The sequence below is a fragment of the Struthio camelus genome, chromosome 4 (genome assembly GCF_040807025.1).
Source record: "Struthio camelus isolate bStrCam1 chromosome 4, bStrCam1.hap1, whole genome shotgun sequence".
Classification (NCBI taxonomy): domain Eukaryota; kingdom Metazoa; phylum Chordata; class Aves; order Struthioniformes; family Struthionidae; genus Struthio; species Struthio camelus.
In genome coordinates, this window is record NC_090945.1 from 35,687,353 (window position 1) to 35,714,633 (window position 27,281).

The window sequence follows — 27,281 nt, forward strand, 5'->3', positions numbered from 1 at the left end:
GCCGCTCGCCGGCGAAGGGTGCGGGGAGGGGGTGGAGGGAAGCGAGCAGGGCCGGCAGTGAGAGGCCGCCCTCCGCCCCCGGCCATCACCTGCTCAGCGCCGCGCGCAGCTCCGCGGCGCCCCACGCACACGCCGCAGCGACGCCGCCATCTCGGTGCCGGGCGGAAGTCCTCCTCACGCATGCGCACCGAGCCGGGGCGGGCGGCCAGAGGGCAGACACCTGCCCCCGAGCAGCGAGTGCCCTGTCACAGAACCCCGCTACAGAGCACAGGCTGAGAGAGCCAAGTCATTCTGCTTAATCGTTGTTTCCGTTCATGACACGCTAGAGTTTTTTTCAAGCGTTTCTCTGCAGTTTTAAAGCGTAGGCATTTACGTATTTTATCTTTTATTTACTCAAAGCAAGAGCTGAGATTTACACATTTAAGAACCCAGAAAAAAGCAAGAGATAGTAGTAGTATATTAAAAAAAAGCTAACGCTTTGCAAACTGACAGGAAAGAGGCACTAAAAAAACAGGGAAGAGGCCACTAAAACAAGACTGATAATTCCTAACTTCACGGGCAAGTAGAAGGTTTGAGAAGAGTACTGGAAGAAATGCTGTCATTTTAGAGCTAACCTAGGTTTGCCGCTTTTGAGGATAAATGTGCGCTAGATTGATTAGAAAATGTCTTACCATTTCTTCATTTCTTCCTCTGCCATGTAAATACACTATATGCACACACGGAATGGTACATACTAAGTATATGGAACGATGCATAATAAATATATACATACATGGAATAAAGATGCTCCATGTTCTCTCTCAATCCAGCCTTGTAAAGCTGGTAATTCAGCTCGTAGGAACACAGGACTAGAAGTGACCTACAACACTGCTGAATCCAGTCCCTTGCCATTGAAGGCACTTCCCAGTATAATCACTCCAATGAAAGTGGCTACTTTTAAGTCCAAAAGTAAGTTTTTTCTCCCCTTAGTCAACTACTATGATGGATGGCTGTTCAGACCTACTGCACAGATAGGAAATACCACCTTAAACGTATACCAGATGTAGCCTAAGAACTGTATATTGTGCAATCATTGCCTATGACGGCCCTGTGGCTCTGGTGTTCGTAATGTTTAATTTGAACTACACAGTTGATAAGTCCCTAGAATGACATTTGAAGAGGGCACTCAACATCACCTAGCTTTAAATCATAAACAGTCCTAATTGTCTTATGCCTTTGACTCACTGATGGTAGAACAACTGTGCAGCAACAAAGATTACAAGGAGCAGAACTCAGACCTTTCTTCCCCTTCTCCTGTGCCTCATCTTGCTCCTTGGCACACCCGTGACACCACTTACACCTGGCTCCACTTCCAGTGTGGAGCCTAGGCAGGCTGCCTGCTCCTGGGAGCAACAGCATGCATATTTAAAAAAACAAAACAAAACAAAACAAAACACAGAGCTCATTCGGTCTTGTCCCACTTCTGGGACAAGAACAGGCTATGGCATTGTTTACTAATTACGAAATCTTTGGAAACTGTTCATTATTGCTTTCCATCTCTCAAAGCATGAACGCAGCTCTCCCAGGGTTTTACAGCTGTGGACATTGTAGGTACCTTTGCCTTTGAGAACCAAATGAATAGCATTAAATGTCAGGCCAAGAGTTTGAACAATGTGAAAGTTGTACAAATGAAGCGGGAAAAATGAGTCTAGAAGAAACACAGTGGTAACTAAAACCGTAATCCATGGCAAACTTTATTACTACCCTAGAAGAGCATAAGGGGAAAAAAAAATTACAGAATTTTGAAGTGAACTGAACCAAAGGAAAGCACTGAGAACAGGGAACCTGAATGCCACTATGACCAACTTTCCATGGAGGAAAAGATGGGCCAGAAAAATAAGAACTGGTAAAGCACTTGGGCTGGATGAAGTCCAAGAAAATGTGTGACTGTTAGTGACTGACGGTATCAAATATTTTCTATATGAACTCCAAAGGAGGATGCAATTATCTCACTAAATCAACAGATATCAATAGGAAAAAAATTCACGCTTCCAGGTACCCAAGCCTTCTTTCAAGTCTGAAGGAAAAGCTAAGAACTTCAAACTAGTTACAGATGGAGACCAAACTTCACTGAATTTAGCTTCATTGTGCTTGCCAGCTAGATGATATCAGCACAGGGAGAGAGAAAATCATTAGCAGCTGTGGGATATATAGAGAAGGACGTAACGGCAATTATCACCTGAGGACAGTGAAGTTTGTCAGAAGCTGTAATGTAATAAATACTGCAAAGGGCCAGTATCTCCGCTGGCTCTGAGAGTCTCTAAACCTGTTCAACTATATTTTTAAGCCAGTGAAAATGAGAGATGAATGGCATAATCTTTTATAGTACCTATTTTAAAGCATAAATTAAGTACTACTGTGTGTTAATTTGACCTAATTTAAATGGCCATTTCACACATTCAGATTTCTGGGAGAAGGCTACTAAAAAGTGATAGTATAAAATTCTTGCAATTTGGAAGAGTCAGAACAGTTTGAAGGCTGGAGAGGATATTAATTGATCCTGTACTCACACTGTACTTTTCTTAAGAGAGAAAAATGGCAACAGGATATAACGTTTACAACTCTGAAAAAGTGTACAGCTGCACACTGAGATATTTTGTTGGGTAGAGTTTGTGCTGTAAAGGAATGTCAGAAAGAAACGTTCACCTTCTCAGATATATATGTGACTGCCATAATAGCATTCAAATTGGTTGACAGTTTTGCAGATAAACTGGTTAACGTATTTTTAAATAAAGATGGTCGCATCACAGGTAGTCAGAGATTAGTTTGTTTCTATTTGCACTCATGATGGATGAGAGGAGTGACAGCATGCAGCCTGGCGGTAAATGATATATGCATAAGGCTAATAACATCTTGCAAACCTACAGTGGTGACACAGTCACAAGCAAGATGGAGTTAGAATGAAACTCTGAACTCTAGTCCATCCTTATTGAGGGAAAACCGAAGAAACTACAGTACCTTGGAAGGATGGTTGTTGCTCACGGTGTTTTCTTTAGTATTTCAACAGTTGAACACAGCTGCATGTTGCAACTGGTGGGAGCTGATGTCAATGCTCTGTAATAAAATGTGGTCAATAAAAACCAAAAGCTAGGTTTACTACTTTCTAACCCATCTCATCATAACATCTCTGATGTGTACATCAGAGACACAATCAGCCACAGGAAAACAAATGAGAACATGGTCTGTGATGAAAATAAAGATGTTGAAGCCATCATATAAGAACATAAGGGAGGCAACGTGTAAGAAAACTTAGGACATGCTGATGTACACATGTTGTATAAAATGACTTAAGGATGGTATTTCATGCTTGCAATGATGGTGAAAGGAAAATAACCAAGGGAAAGATAAATATATATATACACACACATATATGGACAGGATGTTGCCAGACCTTCACATAGTCAATCTATTTCATAGTTTGATAAGCAGCTACAGAAGGCTGTGAAATTTGATGACCTTTATTAGGGAATGGAAGGGAAGGAGAGAATTTTCTAAACTGCCGGTATAAAGGCACTTCTAGCCTTAGTTAGCGAAGAAGGTGCAACTCAGCAATTTCTTACTAGATATATAATTTATGTCCATTAAAGAACTGTTATTTCTCTGCAGTCTTCCATCTCTCTCTCTTCTTTAAGTATCACAATTCTGTCACTGTGGGGTTAGACAACATTTTGAACTGGTGGGTGAGGTTTAGGAAAACACATATTTAATCTTTTTCGGTAGGTGGTAGGACGCCAGTGTGCTGTTTAGATACCAACACTGGATAAACAGTGTATAATATCAACACAGTAGTAAATTTGCCTCCCTGCTTTGTTATGTGTAGTAAACACAAGTTAGCTATTTTTATCCTTGGGAAAAAAAATGCTAATTTGTATAGCTTCAGTTTTATTTGAAAGATTGACTGTCTTTGCCATGTATATATTTATGTTGGATTACTGCTGCTTCTTCCAACTGCAGCTATAACAGAATATGTTTTCACTTCACACGATTCAGGTAGGTGGACCAGTTTCCTATAACGGGGCTGCCACAGTAGTACAAATCTAACTTCTAGAGTTGATGGTTTTTTGCCAAGTAAAATCTTAGGGCTAAGCAAAACTTTCAGATTACTTTTGTCTTCTTTAAATTTGAACTCCAGCAACTGCACACAATATATGCAGTTCAGTAGAAGAGGAAAATTACAGTAACTATAAACAAACAAAAAATATTAATCTAGTTTTAATCCTGAAGCCAAGTATAGGACAAAGTAACCAAACTGCTCATGGAAAGCATATTTGCTCTTGAAATGCTGTTCCAGTAATCTAAACAGAGATAAGAATTATGTTTTGGAGGGTTTTTTTGCCTTTTTTTTTTTTTAAGGTGGACTTTTAAATTTCTTTTAAATATGTTTCTGGATAGCGTAGTGACTTCTCAGTTAAATAATTTCAGAAAATAAATATCAGAGCAGATAACGTGATCTCAGAATTGGGACATTTAGTTGAAAAGCCCGATGTTCAGGGTCTGAACATCCAATACCTCCTGGCCTGCTATGATTTCAAACAAATCATTTGGGTTTTTAAGTAGCAACTGATTCTGAGGGTCCATCTTCTCTTTCTCCAAGCCTTACCACCTTTCAAAGATGCTGAGCACTCACGGCCCCAAATGATTACTGCTGTGGATATTTAGCTCTTCTGAAAATCATGCTCAAATTAGTTTAGGCGTTCAAAACCTGTAGCATCTGAAATAAGAAAGAGTTTAAAACATGTTTTAAAAATGAGGCGCAAACCCCACAAAGGTATTTACATGTGTGATTTCCATTTAAGTCTAATTTTTTTTTCTAATGTAAGTTTTCTCTTCACTAGCATTAATAGCATTAACATACATGTTTATGTATTTCTAGCTGTTTTCCACTACGGGAAGATGGAGCAAGGATATTGAGAGAAGAAATACCAAAAAGTGACTTTTAGCATGTAAAATATACAAAAAAAGAAAAAGCTTAGAATTATACTTTGGATAACAGCATCTGTCTCATTAAAAAGTTCAAGTTGTAGTTAAGATTAGTTTCAGGAACTACGATTGCTCATGAGTGCTCATGTGAAGCTTTTTTTTTTTTTTTTTCTAATTGCATTATCTTATTATGTCCTCATCTACATGAACAATGAGGAAATTATCTCTGCTTTCATTTCAAAACTCTGTGCTTACTCACTTGAGCTAAGTGACCACTATGAGCTTTGTTAACACACAACCTCGGTTTGGTTTTGAAGCAGAGTCTCTTCTTGGATGAGGTATTCAGAACATATAAGTTTGCAAGACTGAGTCTTACCTGACACCCAGATTCCACAAACATGAGTAATCTTGCACGAGATTTCTGAAACACCAAACTGCTTCCATACACAACTGCTTGCAAGACTGAACCCTGGGGTCAAACAGAAATACTAAAGGTTGACTGTTACGCTGTTAGCTATCTTCATTTCAGTCATTTCTAGAAATCTAAGGGGCTGCTCCTAAAACAAAGATGAAAGATAGGATTCTTAGTATGAGTCTTCAAAACTTAAGTTACTTCCTAAAAGACAAAGAGTGTCTCTATGCTATTTCTCCAGCAAGTCCAGAATAGGATTAACCACGCGCCCAACAGTAATAAGCTTAAATCAATAGCAAAACTTCAAAATGAGCAGGAGCTAATAATTTTGCCAAAAGACAGAAACTGAAATAGATTTAAATGACGTACAAAGAGGAAAGTTGGCCATATCTTCATGACCAAAATATATATCCCATAATTATCTAAAAAAGTCCCACCAAATTGCTATGAATTGCACTCCTGTTAAATACAAACCATTGAAATCATGAAGTTACAGTGAGATTTATAAATAAGTACAAATATTATCCTTTTCTGTTTTCTTTGTATGTTTTGTAACAGTCTCAAAAAAACTTAGCACTGGGCTAAACAGACTTCTCTGGGTCTTGCTCTTGCTATAGTATTTGTTCTTAACAATTACATCTGTATTAGTTTTTTTAAATGAAGGCAAAAAGGTGAGTCTTTACTCTTTATCCAAGTTACTTTTTACCAGATATGAGAGCAGAAGATAGGGACAGACCTCACAGGTGAGCAACATCAGCCTTCTGTAATGACAGAGCATCACAAAGCATGCAGGTCATGGTTAAAATGAAACCATGACCAATTTAGGGGTGAAACAGCTTGTGTGCAGTTTCATACTTCCTTCCACTAAGGACCTGCTCTGCTCTCCAAAAACCCAGTGATGTTTCTGTTTGGTGAACTGCCCATTGGAATTCAAGCAACAGCAGCCTCATCTCCTGCTCCAGCTGTGCTTTGCTGAACACACCACAGAAAACCTGTGGCAAAACGCGGCAAGCTACTGAATTTCTAAGGCCACGTATGCCCTCCAGGCCCTCTGGCTCAGCTGCCTTCAGGCCTGTGCTCACCCCTAAACTGCGCCAGGCCCCTGCTCGGGGGTGCTGTGCAGGCCTCCTCACACCCTCTCCAAACAAGAACGGCTTCCGGAAGTTTCTGTGGGTGCGTGTCAGCTGCTGAGGGAGTCGATGCATACCTGCACGGCCCGTGAGGAGGGGGCGGGGAAGGGAGCGGTGAAGGGCAGTCGTTGGCCTTTCCTCCCTGCCGCCACGGGGCAGGGGAGTGCTGACCTCCCCCTAGCGAGCCTGGAGGAGAGGGCGCCCTGCCAGGACGCTTCGGGTCTCCATTTTATCGCAGACGGCGGCGGCAGCAGCTGTGAGGCCCCATCCTTGCCCCCCGCCAAAGTCCCGCTCGGCCCGGTGGAGGGCAGCGGTCCCGGCCGGCGCAGGAAGAGGCACCGACCGCGCGACCCGCGCCGCCGCCGCCTGCGCCGAAGCGGCCGTTAACGGTCGAGGGCAGGCGGGCGGGGGGGAGCGGCGCGCGCCTCACCCGCCGCGGCACGGAGGCCCGCGCCCAGCCTTGTGTAACGGCCGGCCGCCTCACGGCGTGCCGTCACCGGCCCGCCCGCCCGTTCGCTCCCCTCCGCAGCGGGGGAGGGAGGGAAGGAGGCGGTCCGCGGCGCGGCGGGCTCCCCGCTCGGCCGGGTGTGGCCCGGTGGGGGCGGCAGCGGGGCCGCCGGGAGCGGGCAGCGTCCCTTGCGCCGCCTCGCCTCGCCTCTGCCCGCGCTCTGCCTTTGTGGCCGCGGCTGCCGCCTCACCTCCGCGGGGCTGCCGGCCTCGGGGACGCCGGCTGCGTGCTGCCTGCCGAGGAGGTCGCCGCCGCCGGTGCTGCTTAGCCGGGAGGGATTTGCGGGGAGCCGAGCCCGGGCGCCGCGACAGCCATGGGGCTGCAGCCGTTGGAGTTCAGCGACTGCTACCTGGACAGCCCCTGGTTCAGGGAACGGGTGCGGGCCCACGAGGCCGAGCTGGACAAAACCAACAAGTTTATCAAGGAGTTGCTCAAGGATGGGAAGAACTTGATCGCCGCCACCAAAAGTGAGTGTGCGGGGACGGTGGTGGCGGCGGCGGGGGGGGGGAAAGGTGCAGCCGCCCCGGCCGCCGGCTCCCTGCAGCGGCGCTCGCCGCCGGCCGAGCGGGGCCCGGGGCTGCCGCCCTCCGTGCCAGCCGGCCGGGGCCACCCCGCGTCGCCGCTGGGGCCGTGCGGGTCCCCATGGCGCGGCCCGGGGTCCTTGGCCGTCGTAGCCCCTTTTCCTCAGCCGTCAGGTTTCACCTTGAAGCAAGTGGCGCCTGCTTTTGTTGGAGGGCGTGTGAGGGGGCAGTAGGGTGTCGGTGGGTTTCTGCGGCGTGCCCGCTCCTCGGGCCCCGTCCCGGCCGACCGTTTCGGGGAGATGGGTCCCTGCAGCCCTTCGTCGTGGGAAAGGGATAGCGGCCCTGGGGCTGGCAGCAGTGCTGGGTGGCTCAGCCTCTGGTAACGCCGGTGGCATCTGCCCGATTTCTTGGCCGAGGCCTGGCTTATATGTTTGCCGGTACAGAGCCCGAAGCGAGCCTATGATGTTACACGTGTAACAAATCTGTTGAGAAGACTCGATTTCAAGTTTAGTGTTTTCCAAGCTGAGCAACTGTGAGCTGCGTATCTTGAAATAAAGACGTACGCGTATATGTGTTTGTAACCTGTGGAGAGGCTGCTGAAGATACGCCTTTGTAAAAATTTTAAGCGCCTTCGGGAATTACACAGCTCTTATTTCTGCAGTGACAACTCTAGTTGCCAGCTCTGTGTCTTTGGCCTCTTAAAATTGGATGACAACTTTTAATTTTGCATTTTACTCCTCGAATATATGTATGTATAAGGTCAGCTATGCTGTGGTTTTGTGGAAGTCTTGTTTTTGTCTTGAATGACTGTGCTAATGCATGTTCTTAACGTAGTATTGTGGTATTGTAATTTCTTCCATTTAACTTCAGATATAGTAGCATAGTCTCCTACATGTCTACAAGGATGATTAACTCTACCAATTACCCAAATAAATCACTAGTGCAGCAGCCTGGCACTGTGTTCTCAAAACTGCATCTTCGATATCGTGGAAAACTTTTTAAAGGCAGAGAACCACAGGTTTGAAGATACTGCCCTTAAGGTAAACTAATGGGGATTTAGTTAATGGTTTCGCAATGACGAGACTCTTCAAAACAGAGAGAACTCATTTTATGCAAATAAACAAATATTCTTTCCTATTGTGGTCTCTGTTCAATCTGCATGGGTAAAAAAGACAGAAAGTGTCGTATCAGTTTTCACTTGTTTGTGACTGTTATTTATTGGTCATTTATTTTCAATTTTTGCAAATCATGAGTTTCTTGAAGATTATTTGAAATCTGTGATTTGAAGTGTCAGCACTATTCATCTTAATTTGGAGTGTAAAGTAAAAAAGTGCCCCTCAACTTAAATAAGAAAGGTAAAGGGAAATCATTCCACCTTGCTTCTGTTACTCAAGCATCTAGATGGCATATTTTGGCAACTACCAAAAACCCTCAGGTTCTTGTGTACAGTTACATGAACAGACTTTAATTTGAAAATCTGCAGCTGATGGTGGTGGATGGTAACTCTTGTGCACCTCCTGTCCACAACAGAATCCTTTGCCAGTAACTTTGGCTTGGTTCATGATGCATGGCAGACTTAGCTGCATAGGGCGGGAGCCAAGTCACTTTATGTCCTGAGCACAGAGCCACCTGGGCTGAGCGTGCTTGGTAAAATGCTTAGGGCTAGCTCATAGGAAATATTTAAGAGAGGCGATCTGAAATCCTGTCCAATGTACAGATCTAGGCAATTCCTTTTCTTCTGAGATTCCAGTCAGAAATTGTCTGCTTGAGTTTAGGTGCTGTGCCTCTTACTTTCAAATACCTGTGCATCCACGTGTTTGAGAAGTGGAAACAGAGGTTAGGTCCTTCCTTATCCATTTTGGGTATATGTAGTTCTCTCTCCCTTTCACGACGCCCTGTGTGAGACGGTTAGAGCAAGCTGGGTACTCTTCCTCTGCTGCTGAAGCAGTGCCGCTTTTCAACAGGGTTAGAGGACAAACTGAACCAGAGAAAACACAAGGAGCAGTATAATGTTAAAACCTCAGCAGTCAGGATGCTGGTTCTTCTTGCGTTTTCAGAAGAAGGCACCGACATCTGAGTTCTTAGAGGAACCTGATTCTGATTGCTGCCAGGAAACCAAGCGGAGGAATATTTGTTCTGAAAACTGGGCTCAAGAAGTGGTGTAGACACAGAGCTGTTCTTCCTTGTCAAGACTGTGTTTTCTGCACAAAGACTAGCCTGCCGTAACCTAGAGAATGTGGTAGTGAAACAGGGCACCTCCAGAGTTTAGATGATTCTGTCTTACTCAGTCAACAGACGAGTAAGGTTTTGGAAAATTAGTTTAGTCTTTTGAACAGAAAATGTCATCTTGATAATAGCTAAAATATTTCTATTTCTAGAATCAGGTAAATGGCAAAAATTACATTTGTTTTAATCAATATGTGAGCATAATAAACTTCTGATTGCCTGTGTTATATAAACTGTAGTAGGCCTGATGTTGTTTTCCAATCTGTAGGAAATGAATGGATTGCACGCAGACTGCCTACATTTTCCTCTATTAACTGTGGTCACTATTATGCTCTTCTTATTTTACTTGTAAAGCAGTGGCTTACAAGAAGTATCACGAGGATTCTTTAGGTGTGAATAAAACCAATGTTATTTAGTAGGTCCCATTTCCTGTTAAGCAAACACTATAAATGACTCCAGTGCTGCCTGCACTGGGTTACATCTTGAGAGATGGTAAGCAGATACCAGTACCACTCCCTGTAATCATAGCACTTGATGTCTCACAGGACAAACCAATAACATGATGTGGATCCTCTCTGGCTTCTTTCCCTTTGTCTCCTGAATTGTATGGGAGTATATTTTCCTCCAAGAACTCGGCAGAATTGACTTTCTCGGTACAGGACTATATTGCTTAAAAAAAAAAAATCTTTGGCGCTCTTAAAATTGTTGAGTTTCCAGTCTCCAGCATGAGACGTACTTCACATGTTTCTTCACACTTTTAAGTCTCAATTGTTTCAAGAATCTTATAGAAAGATAGGCAGGACTGACTCAAAGCTGTCTCGTTTCCTGTGTAATGGTTTGAATCAGAGTTGTCTAGTTCAAACTAAATATTGGTAAGAATGAATAAACAATAGATGGCATAACAGTGAAATGATTCTTCCTTTCATTTCTTAGTACAGTTAAATATGTTTTTTTTTTCCACTGTTAATGATCAGTTAATACAAGAAAGTAAACACATATCCCTTTTAAAATAGAAATATGATATTTCTCAAGGGATTCTAGTCCAGTTAAACAACTGAGGATCAAAATAGTTTATAAATAACTTTTGGGTAGAGCTAGTTGTTATTCTGTTGAAAGAAACTGAATTTAAAGGTGCCTGATAGGTGGATCCTCATTCTGAAATAAAACATGAACTTGAGAAGTTGGATTATGAGCTCTTGATATCCCTAAGCTGCAAATTATTGGAAGCTAGAGAACATACTGGATAATACTATATATTTGCCCCCTTATTCTTCCCTCTGTATTGATCCAACTTGTGGTCACTTGAGGGGAGTAGGGGATTTGGTTGGGTTTTTTTTTTTTTTTTGTTTGTTTGTTAAGGCAAGGCTTTGCCATGAACATATATCAGGAGCTGCCACTTTCTATGAGGCAGAGGATTCCACCCTCAGGGTGGAGTAGGAAGAGTCAGCAAGAGAGTAAGTTCATAGGGAGATTGTAAAGGATACTTGTGTGTACCCACAGCTATTTCATATTCCTGAAAGCAGAGCCTCACGTTCTTGGATTTCGATTCAGATGAGAGCAGAACTCAGGCTGGGTCATTTGCAGCAACTTTGTAACAGGCTTATGAAGAGGAAAAAGGGAGAAAATGGGAAAATAGAAAACTGAAGTTCCTTAAGGACTTTCGAGGGCTGGTCTTTATGTCGCGTCCATCCAGGGAAAGTCTAAACAAAGTTTAATAGGGAAGGGTGCCCCACGTGAGCACTGTCTCTCAGCCTGGGGATATTGCTTCTTAGAAGGAGTTGCAGATCATCTCCTGGCTGAAATGCATCATGAAGACTTTCGTAAAGGCAGGATCTCCTGTATCTACTACCACATAAACACCACGTTATTCAAATACTCTCATCATTAGGAAAACTTGTGCTGGAATCCAGAGCAGCCACCTTCACTTGCACCCTGAGAAACTTGCTATTCAGCAGCCTGATTATGCAGTTTTCACTGAGGTGGATCTGTCTCATTAGTATTTTGCACTCCCTCTTGGCTGAGGGCTGGGTAATTCCTACTGTACCCTGAAGTTTTGGTTTATGAACTGTGTTCTGCAAGGTGCTGGGTGGCCTTTGTTTTTGCTGCAACGGAGGAGGAAAATAGATATCCTCACTACTTGGCAACTTGTCTCTGCAGGCAGTGTGCTAAGGCAGCTAGTGACTTTTTTATTGCTATTTTTTTCCATATTTTACAGAAGAGCTATTCCTTGCACTTTTCTAGACAGAGAATAGAAAGAAATCTGATTCTTGCTTTGATCTGTAGAAACAGTTTGTTGGAATATAAAGAGTTACAGGTAATTGTTACTGAAGAACATTGGCTTCCTCTAGGGAGCGTTTTGTATGCCTGAGGAAAAATAGTGATTTCTCTTTCCTTCCCACCAAGATATTCTTAGTTATTAGTCTTTATTCTTTTACAAGTTTGCCATCAAGAAGATAATCAGGCTGGAAATCATGTTGACAATGAAAATAAAGCCCTTCCTAATCCCATCCCTGACCCAGCAGGATAAGGCTGTGTCTTGCTTTTAAAGAAGTTGGCTGAAAAAAGCGCTAATCCAAATCCAGAACCTAGTTTGATGTCTGAGTTGGTCAAACACCCATTTCTTGGCCAGCTCTCTGTGTGTTATATCAGTTGACCTCTCAGATTCTGCTCTAGGTGGGCTTTTGGTCTGACCCAATATGGGTGTCATTTGTAAAAACTATTGTAATTTTCATAATAACTCCGCATAGTAGGCAATCAGATCACTTGAGCTCTAGTGTTTTTTTTTGCTCAAGCACTAAATGTCCGTTTTGTAAGGCTTTCTTTAGCATAATCTGCGTTTATGAAGCCGTGTAGCTGAATATATAATGTGTGCCAGCTCTCAAAGTCTTGGAAATTTTCTCATACCTCATATAAAAATGCTGTTGTGCTGGCACGCCAGTGCATATCAAAGTAGTAAGGTAAAACAGTTAATTAAGAATTGCTAATACCTTCTGTAACAGAAGTGGATATTCACTAAAGATGCAGAAAGAATCCAAGGACTGAGTAAAAACTAACGTCATTCTAGCTAAACAAAGGGGACAATCTGGAATATTGCAAGAGGGCCTTTGTGGAACTTGTGCGCCAAAGTTCCTGAATCAACAGTGGTTACTTAGTCCCCTGTTTTTGCTTAATTCATCTTGAATTTGGTGGGAGCTGGGACTTAATAACTCTTTGGATTTAGTGTTTTGGAGAGCCACCTTAGTTTTGAATTCTTAGTTCAAAACTGAGCTTTATTTCTGTTACAATGCATGCTTTAGGTGTAATAATAGTAAGCAAAGAAATGTTCTAAATGAACAATATGAAAGATTTCCCTTGAGATGAAAAATACTCTGTGTTTCGCTGGGCCCTAGCGGTGTTGTATCTTGTACTGCAGAGGCTACTGAGCAATATTTCCTTTTTTTAAATAAAGCTTTTTTTTGGAATTCAACTCAATAATGGACATTTTAGAAGACTAAGGCAAATAGATGTTTTGGGCCCGTAAGAAACGGCTACTTATGATAACATAATAGAGTGTTGGTTTTCCCTTTCTGTGAAGCTAATCATCCCTGTTAGGGCCTAGTTAGTTAAGACAGTGACTAACTTTTTTCTGCTTGTAGATAAAGTTGCTTCTGTATAAGGATCGGGGAAGTGTTTTCTTTTAAGGAAATACCCTGTGAAATGTTACATCTGGCTCCACCCAAAGAAAGACATTCCTTGCTGTGTCAGTAGCTATAAAAAGTGTCAGGCTCATTCTGTGGAGGATACCAGTTTGTCATCTTGAATCATGTCTTTTTAGCTTGGATTACTAACTAGCTCCATTACCTTCTTTGTCCTGTAGATGTTCCACTGTTATTGGCTTTTTTTTTTTTTTTTCTGGAAGAGCACTGTGCTAATGAACTAAAACATGTGATTTCATAAAATATTTTCTATTACATGAATTTTCACAGCGGTAGATGTGTCAGATGGTTCTTGATGATTCTGTCTTTTGATTGTTTTATGGAACTATGTCAATTTTCAGCTTTAGATCAACTATGTAAATAGTCATTAAAGAAGACACTGGCACTTAGTGTCATTGTTAGTCTTCTGAATAAAAAACATTGGAAATAAGTTGTTTGTAATTTTTAGAGAAGTTGTCTGATAGATTGTGTTGGAAGCTTTATTCCTTGTTTTTTTGTCTTTTTTAATGACAAGCTCTGGAAATGTAATATTGAATTTGATAGACTCTGAGTGCATCTTAAGGGGTTTAAAAAAGGGTGCATCTGTCCTACAGTCTGTAGAGTGAAAACCTGCTTGCAACTGAATAAAGAAAAACAGATCCACTGCTATGGCTGCAGGAGTATTCCACTCCTAAAATTAGCATGTTTGTTAACTGCGTGTGGCAAATATGCTGCAAACTTTAATAAGCAGAGCTCATGACACTGAAAGCAGTTCTGAAGTCTGTCTAAAATCAACAGGGCTTCACAGACCTTAGTGAGGCAGAACTTCTTTATGAGATGTAGTGATTTTTTTTATATGGGGTCAGAGAGGGGAAAGGATCTTCCTGGAGTGTTTTATTCTTTTCTTTTGATCTACAGTAAAATGGATAGTGTCCAGGCTAGATGCTGTGCTATCACTTCAGAGGGGAATGGCTGGAAACATGTTTTGGAATGGCAGTTGGAGCTGCATCCCAGTACTTCTCCCCCAAACCCCCGGCTGTTTTTTAATATTACATAATTAATATATATAGTTCACTCAGACTTTTTGCTTTTTTGCTTTATGATGCCAACTTCAATCACTACTGCAACACTTAAAATGATTTAAAGAATAGAGGCTTGACTGTAAGAGAGAGATGAAGGCAACAGCATGTGAATGTTGGCAAATATGCTTAATGTTTTGATAGGCTAGGTTGTGGCTTTTCAAGGGAATTTTTTATGACTTATGCTTGATGGGGTTTCCTTTTGAGTCTAAAGTTTAGAGATACTTTATAATGCTGCTTTTCTGAATTTCCAAACCAGACTGACTGAACTATGACAATTGTTATAGAGATGTTTTGACACACTGTGCTTTGACCGTCTTTTAAATGTCTTTATATTTTTGTGGTGGGGGATTAGGATACTATGAGCGGTTGGATACTTTTCTGGAGTGACTGGTGAGTGTAAAATATATGCTTAGATGAGTTTGGGCACGTATTGGGAGAACGGTTTAAGAAACTACCGTTCAAAGCGTTTGTCTTACCTCTCTACTGGTGGTTGCTGCCACCCATGATAGTTGACAGTTTTAATCAGCACCCAAAATCTGTCTTGTGGCTAAGTCAAACCCATCTTCTTTGGCTGTTTAAACTAAGCCATCGGATTTTGCAGTGAAGGAATTGAGAGAGGCACACATGTTCACTCCCACCAGCTCCTGTGGAGGTTGTACCCTATGGATGTAGCTTTGGAAGAGAAGGCAGCTACAGGGGGTGCAATTAAAAATGTCCTGTGTTGTATGCCTGGGATGCGGATGTATACCTGGTATCCAAAATGCATGTTTAGGTATCTTGGTGGGAAAGAAGATACTGGAACTGAGATACTTTAAGGGAAAGCTGTGACTGGATTTGTGCTGTTCTCGAATTCTTTCTCTAAACAAACATTTTCAGGAGTTTCTGACAAAGAAACTGAATGTTATGTTTTACTTTTTCCATATCTACTTGCACACACTGACTGAGGTACCTGTTCTTGTATGAGTACCTTTCATTTATTCTGTTCTCTCTGTTTTTATTTCCTCTTCTTGCTCTTTCCTTTTCTGTGTGTTTCCTCATCTTTCAGGATAAAAATAGAAAAAATTCAGGCCTTCAGAAGCTGTGTAACTACAGCAGGCCAACAGCAAATCAGAAGTTCTTATAAACAGTTTTCCTCTGTGGGAAAGGAGCAGTAGGAAGAAAAAATAATTTAAAGAGAGGTGGAAAATCATAATCTTACTGAAGTGGAGTGGTTTTACTACTGCCCACACCTTTGAAGAAATGTGCTGCTGTTGCTGGTTGTCACCTATTTAGTTTAGAGGACTGGTCAGGTGGGAGTTATAAGCTGATTAGGCAGGTCTGAGAGAAGCCTTTGACTCTCTCACTAGATCAATTTCCCCCCCCCCCCAGCCCCCCCCCCCCAGCAATTCTTTTCTTTTTCTTCTTTTTTTTTTTTTTTTAAAGTAGAACCTAACCCTACAAAACGTCCTGTTAGGGTTTCCTCTGGTTCTCTCTAGCCTTTTTTATATGCTGCTGGCTGTATGGGACGTTGCGTCCTTGAAGGAAAAAATATTTTGTTTAACTTGACAAGGAAAATTGAGCATCTGGGACAAAAACTGAGTGGGACTGTGTCTCAGAGGTGGGCCTGGAGATTTAGTGCCTATGGTGCCCAGGAGAACATCCTCAATCACTCTGTTGCTGCTGCTAAGTGTTTTTTAGTTTTAAAATGTGCCTGTTTTCTCCTTTAGGCTGATGTATATAGGTGAATTGAGGAATGAATTAATGGTGAAGAAGTTTGTGTTGAACTTGTAGCATTTCAGCCTTAGAGAATTAGACTGTAATTTTGAATCTCAAAAGTTGGGCTCTGTCCAAGTTCTTATCTCTCTAAGCAGAGGTAGAGGGCTTTACTTTTGTTTGTCTTAACCTGTAGTTTTGTTAGTCATCAAAAATGAGGTGTATACTTTAGAATGTAGCTAATAATTGAATGTAGGTATGATAGAACAAAAAAGTATTTTAAAAGTAGGTATGGAGACTTGTAGCAGATTAAAATGAAAATGTGGTTTCTTAGAAAAGGCTTCTTTAGAAAAGAAAAACACCAGCTTGCAAACAGGTGCAGGGAGCATGATGCCAGGTCACTAAGGACTTGAGAGAAACTTTTCAAAATACCATTTTGGCAGTGGGTCACTGTTCTTAGAAGTCTGTCATGAGGCTGAGTTTGTAACTTCTGAAACAGACTGTGTGAACACTGTGCAGTGTCAGCCTTTGAAACACATCAGGCCTTTGAAAACAAAACAGTCCAATTTCATTGGTAGTCCTTTTTTCACGTTAAAATGTCAGGTTAAACGCTCTCTATGTAGAAAAAAAGTGGGTCCAATTGACAAATGCAGTTATAAGCTGAATAATTGCTTCTCTAGCTTTGCCAGTTCAGCATGTCTGGATGCTTTTCTGGACTGAATCTGGCTTTCTTCCAGGATAATTTTTCTGCTCATAAAACATTCTTGCTCTATGGTAATGTTACTGCACTTTTATTGTATATCTCACATCTTTTCTCGGGTATAGTTTCAGTCGTTTTAAAACGTACTGTTTTAAATTCCTGTTTTGCCTCTGACTGACTCTTTTGGTATTCCAGCAAACCCAGTGCTTTTGCCAAAAGAAACAAAACTACGTAGACATATTGCATCCTTTGTAATTTCTTTTACTTCTGATAACTGTAGTACATGCTAAAAAGAATCCCCAAGCACTCCTCTGTCCCATGGCCAATAATTTTTACTGAACGTGCATGTGTGTATCTACCAGCAGTAGCTGAGACTCTATAGAGAGGCACCTGGGCAGGGTGCCTCTCCTCCTTAAGGGGAAGAGACCTAGCTAATCAGCTATATAAATTTCTTTTTGGCACCTGTTTCTTTCCTGTTACAGCAGTCTTTAGCTATGTTTTCTGGAGGATTGAGGCTAAGCTCAGAAATTCAGCTCAAGTTTCTGTGCAATGTAATGAACTAAGAAAACATATGTGTTACTCCCTTGAGTCCTGTGCATTGGATTGTGGCCCTCTGTTCAGATGAACTTTGCTGAGGGCCTAGAGTAAAACCGAAGGAGACTGGGGCCTAAATAAGCCGGGAGGCCACAGTTTCAGATAAGCTGAAATGTCTTCTCTGACTTGCAAAGGCTCATCCATCCCCTGCAGAGCACAACCACTTGGGAAATGGTGGCTGTATTTCTAGGTTGTGCTCAAGGAGTGTGACCTGCTTTGAGGGAATGACCACTGGAAATGCCCGTGCCCCAGGGAGGTTAAAGCTGAAGGCTGACAGCTTGGAAGACTCATGAGAGGGGTTGTTTCTGGCCTGGTTCTCATGATGACCAATCTAGCAGCAAATGAGTTCTTAATATCTATATTTAAGAAGTAGAACTCCTTTAGGCTACTGTCCTAGTTGCAAACATTAGTTTGAAAATGTAGTTTTGAGTTTTGAGACTAGTCAGAAGTGATACTTTGTATTTTACTTTTCTGGAAATTTTATCTTCTTTCTTGTCTCCAGTAACCACTTTTACATGTCAGTAGTTGGAATGTGACTTAAGTATGAATTTCTCTTCCTTTTCTATGTCAAAAAATACTTTATATTTTGGTTCAGGATAATTGTATCATATATAGGGTTTTTGTTTTTTTTTTTAAATCACTACTAAATATCGTTGCCAGTCCTGAGGCTCTTTCAGTAGTGGAAACCTTTTGTTATGTCTACAATATAAATTAAATTAAGGGGTGAACTTTCCATCTTTCATGCAACTCGATTTTTATCTGGAGGCAAGCACAATATAGGCTATGTTTCCTCTCCACATCTTGCCTATATAGATCACTATTTATTCCTCTTGCAACTGATTTGACTCTTTCACAATATAATACGAAAAAAGAGCATATAGTAATATAACTTTGTATTTTCATAGTGCCAACTTGATGCTAGGTGGCAAACAAGTGAATTAAATGAATGAAATGATCAAGCTGCTTCCCTTAAAGGTCCAAACTGTTCTGGCTTTTCTTGTATTTGGATAATGTTATGATATGGACGAAAAAGCAAGCTGGATTTAGATAAGTAACTTGGGCAAGCCCTTCATCTTTTTATCGCTTTTCTTTCCAATGCTGTTTAAGCTCATGCTTGAAATTTGGTGAGACTTGTTTATGAAGTATTTCACAAATATTAAAGTGCCATAGAGTGTTGAGCATCCGCCCCTTGTGCTTTAAGTAAGACCTCACCCACCAGTCTTTGTTCTGTAGGCAGTATTTGAATTGAGCGGTAGTTATAAAAATTTTTTTTTAATCCTCTTCAAGTAAATTAGCTTAAAATAGAATCTGATAGGAGAATATGATGTCGTCTTCTACAGTAATGTTTTAGCTATCTCATTGTGGAGGGTATAGTAGTATGAACTCAGAAAGCAGCTGTCCTGTTCTTGCCATGCATATTATTCAAGTGAAAATGCAGGTCAGCAGTTCAGCTTTTCTAAGGTTTACAGCATATAGTCATTCACTTTTTTTATAGGAAGTATTAATTTATGAAGAAAAATTGGGGCATGCTAATTTTATTATAATGCTATACGGGCAAATTTAAATCCACTTTGTATTTGTAAAGTTATGGCAAAATCTGCTTCATTTATAAGTCTTGTTCTTCATCATGCTTTTTATTTGTAAATTTTAAAATGATTGTGTTTACAAGAGAGCTAGTCTTGATACCTTATTGAGAATTAAGTTTGTATTATTAATGTCAGTGCATTTGAAAGTGAATTTAAAAATGTCAGTCCAGAAGGGTAACAGTCTTGTTTTGCTGGAGCAAGGCACTGGACTACATCAGCAATTAATCTGATAGCTCTCTCTACACGCCCCCTCCCCCCCAACTTCTGCCTGGTACACAGTAGAATTTATTTAAATGGAAATTGAAAGTGTTTTTAAAGAAATTTATAAGAGAAACAAACAAGCAGAACCCCTTCTGCTATATAGTAAAACAAACAAACAAGCAAACCTCAAACCGTAATGCCCCAAAAGCATCAAGCAAAACCAAACAATTCTGTCAGGATTTGTTCTAATTTCAATCCTTATATAACTAAAGCTTTTGTATAAACTTTCTGGGTTCAGTTCCTGTTGCAAGAGCTATGACTTGTTTGCTTGCATTTAGGATCTTGAAAGCTTGTGAGCACACCAAAAAGGGCTGTATGCTTCTGCTGTCTCAGATTTGAAAGTAAATCCTTTTTAAGAGAATTAGTCTTTAAGCCTAAAGAGAATTACCTTTGGAGTAAAGAAACCATTCTGCATCATGGAAGCTTTTTTTGAGGCCTTCTCTTTCAATTCCTCTTTTAAATATAGAAAATTCCTACATTTTAATAGTGGTTAGGAGCTGATCTCGCATGTTATTAGAACGTTATTGAATATCCTTATTGGAGCATTGCTTCCTGGATGCTATTATTAGTGTAGTAGCTGAGAGAGATATGAGCAGCTGCTGAGTTTCAGTCTGAGGACTCAAATGGGTGGGCCGGGATGGCATTCCCAAAGTGATGAGCAGAGGCACTTGGGGAAGCCAGGAAGGCATTTTGCTTGGAAATAGTTGAGAGTAGCTCAGTGGCTTGTGCGTCTGTCATCCTTTCTTTCTTCCATTGCTCTTCCTTGTGAGAGGTCTTAGTAGAGTGACTTTTTAGATTATTCTTGCTATAGCCTGTCAGAAATTGCTACCTCGCTCACCCAATTACATGTTTTTATTTGCCTTTTGTGAAAATTTGTAGAGCAAATATATTTGAATGTGCTAGTCTAGATAATAGGTAATAGCTGGAAAGGTACAATAGCATGAATTTTAGTACACGCTAGCATGAAACATATACCCAGGGTCCCGAAGAGAGTTTGAGTTACAGCTCCTAGGATGGAATAAAGGCTGAGTCAGTTTTGCTTTCTGAAGCATATACCTCTGGTCTCTTGATAGGTTTTTGAAGAGTGTGTTTTTGTTTTTTTAATAAATTTTCTTTTGCTTCCATGCACCTGCCAGTGCTATTTCCTATTCAGTAGTAATTTACTGTCAAAAGAGCAAGAATAGAAGGAGCGCCATTCATTGATGGCACTGCCACAGGCCACTTGTGTTACAGAGGAGAGGATCTCTGCTGACAAAACCAATAGACGTGTGCCTTTCCTCCACCCCACCCCCCAAGTAAATTGCCTTCTCTCCTAGCTGCATCCCTCCCTCACAAAATCTCCAATATTGCCAATGCCAGTTCAGTTTTCCTTTTTCCCTCATGTTCTTTCTTTGCTTTAACCTGTTGCTTTTGTTTTGTGGCGGTCACTTCACAAATTGTCTTTTGATGTCGTATGGACTATTGCTCCTTTTTGGATCAGAGCCCACAGGAACACTTTTGCAGTATTTGCAGTATAGGGAGTTGGGAATTCCTTAGTGTCAGTAAACAGCCTAACTAATTTTTGCTCATTTGCAAATTGGTGGTTTAGAGTTTTGGGGATTCTTTATGCTACAAAAGTAAGAAGTATAATTATCATTCTTAATGGATATGGAATGTGATGGGGAGTATTGAGAGTTGTTGCTTTTATATATGCACCCTCTGTGGTGCCGAAGGAAAGTGTGGCATATCTGTCTGGAAATGACTATTCCTTCTGCGTATTATTAACAGTGTGAAATAATTAAGGAATTTCCCTTTTACCTGAATTCCTAATTTGACCTATAATAGTGCAATGAATGGTTTGCTGTGGGATAGCTTTGATTTGTAGTTAAACCTTATTTAGGTTTACCACTAAAAAAATTAGTTGGAAGGAGCTATGAGCAGGAAGTATCATAAGAAGAATTAGAGGTAAGATAGCTTACTTGAGATCAGCCCTATCCCAACCCAGTGTAAATCCTTGATAATGGTTTTGCAGCGTTCTGTTTGTAGCATTGTTTCTTCTGCCATGTAAACTGTTAACCATCTAAAATGCATAAATAGGAGATTAATCTTAAACAAACAAACCCTTTAACCTGCATATCACTTTAAAAAAAAAATCTGAAACGCGTAAAGCCTTTTAGATGTTAGTCTCTGAACATCCTGCATGGAAGGTTGGCTGCTAGTTCTGTTTACAGATGGCTGAAGTGAGAGACGAAGTGATTAGACAGGATTGCACATCAAGTCTTTATTGGAGTTGGAGTTAGTAATTAGGAGGCCCTGACATTTAACCTTGCTATTAGTGCATTAGAATATCCCTTTTTGTAAGATAAATTGCAGAAGCTGGCATTGTATTGTGAATTGTATGATCATTTCAGATTATGCCTCTACCAATTGAATTCTCTAAGCGACAATCAGAATTGTTTTGGAGTAGGGGCTTGCACGTTAAAAGAAGGTGTGCTGGATTTTAAATGCCTGGTTTTAGCCCACAAGCACGTTAAACGTTCTAGCAAGGGGCTGATTCATTATACTTTCTGGAATACCAATGAAAAACCTGAGATTGTACTTACCTTGATGGCTCTGCCAGACCCAGTAATATGTAGGCTTCTGCTGGCTTGAAACGTATCCTAAACCTAGTGGTCAATTCCAGATCTATGTACAGTCAGGCAATAATTTACAGACCCTCTGCTGGTCTTAGCACGTGGGCTTGGGCTTAACCAAACTTTCCTTCATGCCTAGCAGTTCATGCCAGCCGCAGCCATAGGCTGCTGTCACACCCTGTACATGTGCTGTTGCTAATACTGTTGCTGGCACTGGCTGTGTTCCCCTGAATTAAGCCTGCCTCCATGCTCCTACTTGCCTTCATCTGTCAGAGATGCAGATGTAGCCAGCTGTGTGCTTTCAAATTCACTGCCACTTTTGGCTCGCTTTTCTTTTTGCCCTAACTCAGTGACCCTACCAACTCAGTCTCTGTCCTAGCAGGTGGTTACTGCTGAGGCCTAAATTTAGCCGTAAATTATTCCTTCTGGACCCAGTTTTAGTCCTAATTTGGTGACTACAGCCTTTAGCAGATACAAGCCAAAGAAGGAGGCTTTCCCTAGCAGTGCTAACATCACTCATTGTTTGGCAAACCCAGCCCATCACCCATTGTTTGTTGAACCCAGCAGTGAGTATTCCTGCTGGTTGCCACCCAGCTCTAAGCTGAATTCTTGGATCCTTTTTTCTGTGTCTTGACAGTGGTAACTAGTAACAAAAGAGAATTATCTGAAAACCCCACAAGTGAACCCTAACATGAGTCTTGCCCTGACATGAAACAGGTGGCTCCCATTGAACTGAGATTTAAATCTTACTTGCTTAGTTCCAGTGTTGTTTTACATTGCCTGATTAGTTATGGACAAGTGTCTAAGTTAGGGTAGACTGAACCCTAGAAAAACCAAGAGTAAAGGTTATAAACTGTGTTTAAAAAAAAAAGTGTAGCTTGTGTTTATGGCAATGGGGAAGAGGATGACTGACTAAATGAGAATCAGAGGTGGGTTGGGACTTTTCATGGGCAAAAGTCAGCAAACCAATTTAATCCTAAACTGCCAATAGGCACATTGTTTACAGTCTTTAAAGTAATTTAGTATTAGCAGTATCACTTGCCTTATAAAGAATTTTCTTAATCTATATTACTAATAAGGAGAAAAGAGCAGTTCAGCTCTGAGATGACTTTGGTCCAAGAACGCAAGAGGATTGTTTATGCAGAGGTTCCCATTTGTAGATGCCTCCTTTGGAATTTGCTCTGTGAGTTGAGATAGACAACTAGGGAAATTTTTTTTTCATTTCTATTAGTCTACCCATCTCCTACTAGCCTTCTATGAGAAAGTAAACGTTTGAGCTTTTTTCCTTCCCTTTAATTGTAGGTAGTTGTATGTGGATAGGTAGTCTCATCTATCATGATTGTACTTTTTTTTTAAGTTGTAAATACAAAAGTAGTAGATAATCATTATATTTTATATTTTTTGTTACTGAGATGAACTAGTTTATTTGGGGCAAAATTTGTTCATTTACCAGATCATAATTAGATAATCGACATCTGCTCTCTGCTGTCAGTTCTATGTGATCAATGCAACTCTGAATGTTATTCAACATTTACCTTACTACCCCTCTCCAAAGTTCTCAGGCTGGTCTTTGGTATGTTTTGCCATGTTTTGTTATAGGTTGCTTGGTGTAGAAATAGAAGGAATCAGCTTGTAATGTTCAGGTTTGTTTTTAATTTGCTTCTGTTGTTGCTCATTCCTTATCCTAACTGAGTATGAGATCAGATCGCTTATTTTGAAAGGCTGGACTCTGTTGGAGAAGAACGGTAATGTTATGTTGTGGATTTTGGCCACAGAAACAGAGAAGTCTTTAGAAGGAATGGATCTGACCTTCTTCCTATTTTTCTGTAGAGGTTTCTTTCTCTTTGGACTTCTGCCTCTTAGTGTCATCCCAGGGCATCTCTTCTTTCTTCGGCATCACCCGAGTTATTAGCAATACTTCTGTGAGTGTTCTGGTGGTGTTAACGTATATTAATAAAAGTTACACTTAAAGGTTCGAGTGTGCCTCTGAAGAAGTAAACATGACTAAAGAAACAAATACTTAAGATGTACCGAGGGCACCCAATTGCATAGACGCATGTATTTTGAGCTAGGTACAAAACTGTGATGGGTGGTGGTATAAAAAAAAAAAAAAAGCTGCAGGAAAAGTTTTAGAGAAAAGGCTAATGATGCTTTGCAGTGCTGTGGCTGGGGATAGATGTAATCTTTTCAGCGCAAACTCTTTAATCCTCAGCTGATAGTTTCTCTATGGGCCAGACCCTGTCCATGGGATGCTTCATCCCATGATGAAGGTTTCAGTGCAAGGTGGCAGATGCTGGAACTCCCTCTTTCTTCTCTACCTTTTATCTATCCCCTTTCCTCCTTCTCCAGGACTTTTGTCTGCAGTATAGTGCCATAAAATTAGTATCTTGTGTTTGGTAGTGGTTTAATGACTTAATTCAGTGACTTTCATGCTGTACACATTTGAAAGTAAGTATTACCGTGGTATTGATAATGTCACTGTCATTAGCAGAAACCTCACAGACTGATTTTTGTCATTAAACCAAGTGTGTGAGATGTAACACAAACCACAGTACATCATTAATGCTTCTAAAACTGCACTTTTCAGCATTCATTCTCATGTGTCCTAAGAGACTGTTTGCTTTGCCTGCCTGTTTTGCATCTTTTTATAAAAGATGTAGCTGTCATTTGTTTTTAAACAATTATTGGCATAATCTCTCCTTTCTGTATAGATATTTAACTAAAGCAAAGCAGCTGAAGTATAAATTACAGCACAACTTTTTATTTATAAGTCTCTGGGAAAAGTGGAATTGTGCTTTCCTGTCTTGCAGGAGGCTGCAGCATATATCCACTATACTGGACTCTTACTTAGTCAGACATGTCAGTATGCTTCCTCTTCAATCATTTTTCATGTATTCTTAAGTTAAGCAAGGATGCCTGAAATATCACCTGAACATTTAAGCATTTTGAATGGGTATTTCTGCCTGAAACCTATGCTAATGTGAGTAACATACATGTTGTGATCATATCACATCATGAGAGGGGATCTCATCAACGTGTACAAGTATCTGAAGGGGGAGTGTCAAGAGGATGAGGCCAGCCTCTTCTCCGTGGTGCCCAGCAACAGGACAAGAGGCAATGGGCAGAAACTGAACCACAGGAAGTTCCATCTGAACCTGAGAAAAAACTTCTTCACTGTGAGGGTGACAGAGCATTGGAACAGGTTGCCCAGAGGGGTGGTGGAGTCTCCTTCGCTGGAGATATTCAAAACCCGTCTGGATGTGATCCTGGGCAATATGCTCTAGGTGACCCTGCTTGAGCAGGGAGGTTGGACGAGATGATCTCCAGAGGTCCCTTCCAACCTAAACGATTCTGTGATTCTGTGATTCTGTGATATGAACTTCTGGTGGTATTTGTGTGTGTGCTTATGTATTGTATCCTTCATCCATGGCAGAAGATGAAGGGAAGAAGAATTTATTAACCAGAAAAATGTCTAGTTCAGTACAGACATCTTTGATAGGCTGTTCTTTATTCTAAACAGGGTTATTCATTGAAAGGCAGGATTTAAAGTTGAGGACAGAATAACCTGAAGCACTGTTTGTCAAACTCATGTAGAAACCTGCAGAATTGGTACAATTAAAAGCAGTATCATATCTGTAGCTGTCATCATTTAGAAAGAAGATCTGTCATGCTTGATCGTAAACATGACAGGCAGTAGTTTTTATGCATGGTGGGTCACTGAATTCCTGACAGTGCTTTTAATGGCTCGCTAGCTGACGATTATGTAAAGTAATTTATGGAGAAAACAGTCAGCAAAACTATGAGCCTTACTGAACTGGGTGAGATTTGTTATTCACTGTCTTCCACTAGGGCTTTAGCAAGTGCAGCATTTGTTGAATGATGTGAAAGACCTTGTCAAGCTGTCTGCAGTAATGAGTTCTGACATAGCTAATACCTGAAATTCAGGCAGGACAGTCATGTGGCCAACTCGTGGATTGTCAGCAGTGAATAGGTTTGTGTTGAGCTGACGACGTTATTTTTGGGGGAGGGCCTTGCATAAAGAACATCCAGAAGAGTTTTGTACATACTTTATCTATTCTGTACTGAAATAACAGATAATGATTCTTCTAAGCCAAATGGTTATTTATATCTTTAATTATAATAGAAGAGTATTCTTATTTGAAAACAAGAGAATGCAGTGATGATATCTGCACATGTACTACACAGACTGATTTAAGCTGAGTAACTAATAGTCACTGAAAGTGCCTGGATTGTCAGTCTTTGCAAGTGCTGGGAAATTCAAGGGTGGCAACGGTTTGACTGTGTTTCTTTTTCATTTAGCATTGACTTCCAATGCTTCTCTTCTTTTTTAATGGATAATAATATTGGATAAGTAACACTTAGGTGCACTATGTTAGGTGCTGCTGGTGCTTTCTTCTGTGGCAGGGAAGCAGGTTTAGGAGAGGAAACCAACTCAAACCAAAGCGTGCAGAATTGTTGATATGCTTGACAGCTAATACCATGGATACCATGACCAACATCGTTTCACTGTCCTATTAGAAAAAAACCTCTAGCAACCTGAGATTTCTGCTGCCATAGTTTCTACAGAAGAAATACAAAACATGCAGATGTTGGCTTTTAACTTCAGGAAAAAACACCATCGCATACATCAAAATTTCCCATTTATAGTAAGAAATGAAAATATATTTGGCTTGCTAGTAAGTGAGAGAGAGCTGCTTTCAAGCAATTCAAATGGAAATTATTCATATTGTAAACAAATTCCTAAGAGACACAGTGGGAAGATAAGTACATGATGCAATCTGGAGAAAATAGACTCTTTCTCCTTTTGTTTAAAAGAGAGTTTTGCGTGGGTGTGCTATGTTGCTTTCTAGCGATTAAGACTTTGTTGGTTTAATTTCCCACTATCAGAAGAAAAGTCTTTGTGTATTATTGCAGGAAAAAGGACAAATGAATATGATCAGAAACAGTAGTGGCGGCTTTCAGGCTAGCCGTTTGCTAAATTGTCTTCATGATTTTTCCTCTCTGTTTTTAATTTTGGTTGGTTGTGGCTTTTTTTCTTTGCTAGCTCAGAAAAAAAACCTACAGATCAAGGAAAGAGGGAATCAGAACCTTCTCTGGCATTTTTCTGATCTACACATTTTTGCAGGTAGCAGAAGTCATACAACTTGAGTAAAACAACTTTACGCATTAATGTTTTACTTGGAGCTGCAAGATGGATTACTGAATTACTGAAGTCAAATAAAACTTCGAATCTAGAAAGACTAAAAAAGAAAAAAAACGTGATGGGCTTGTAACTGGTTTGCATTAAATGAAGTTTCCTTTTT

General features: G+C 40.8%; 2 protein-coding genes across 13 annotated transcripts in view; one reads left to right on the forward strand and one right to left on the reverse strand.

Moving 5' to 3' along the window:
• PRMT9 (protein arginine methyltransferase 9) overlaps positions 1 to 7,030 on the reverse strand; it is a 28,293-nt gene extending 21,263 nt beyond the window's left edge. Inside the window, exons 1-4 of one of the 11 annotated variants that reach the window (XM_068942235.1) lie at positions 6,579 to 7,030; positions 5,336 to 5,516; positions 4,640 to 4,750; positions 2,998 to 3,093 (exon numbers count right to left, since the gene is read on the reverse strand). The gene's annotated coding sequence lies outside the window, so the exon portion shown is untranslated. Of the gene's footprint in view, positions 1 to 89; positions 206 to 2,997; positions 3,094 to 4,639; positions 4,751 to 5,335; positions 5,517 to 6,578 lie in introns of those variants that run through there. The other 10 variants (XM_068942234.1, XM_068942242.1, XM_068942236.1 and 7 more) reach the window with 10 other exon arrangements.
• A 49-nt stretch (positions 7,031 to 7,079) lies between these two features.
• Positions 7,080 to 27,281, forward strand: part of ARHGAP10 (Rho GTPase activating protein 10) — a 150,031-nt gene continuing 129,829 nt past the window's right edge. The window contains exon 1 of one of the 2 annotated variants that reach the window (XM_068942254.1): positions 7,080 to 7,476. In XM_068942254.1, coding sequence (XP_068798355.1) covers positions 7,323 to 7,476 — 154 coding nt within the window. In that variant the 5' untranslated portion in view covers positions 7,080 to 7,322. The remainder of the gene's footprint in view (positions 7,477 to 27,281) is intronic. The other variant, XM_068942253.1, reaches the window with a different exon arrangement.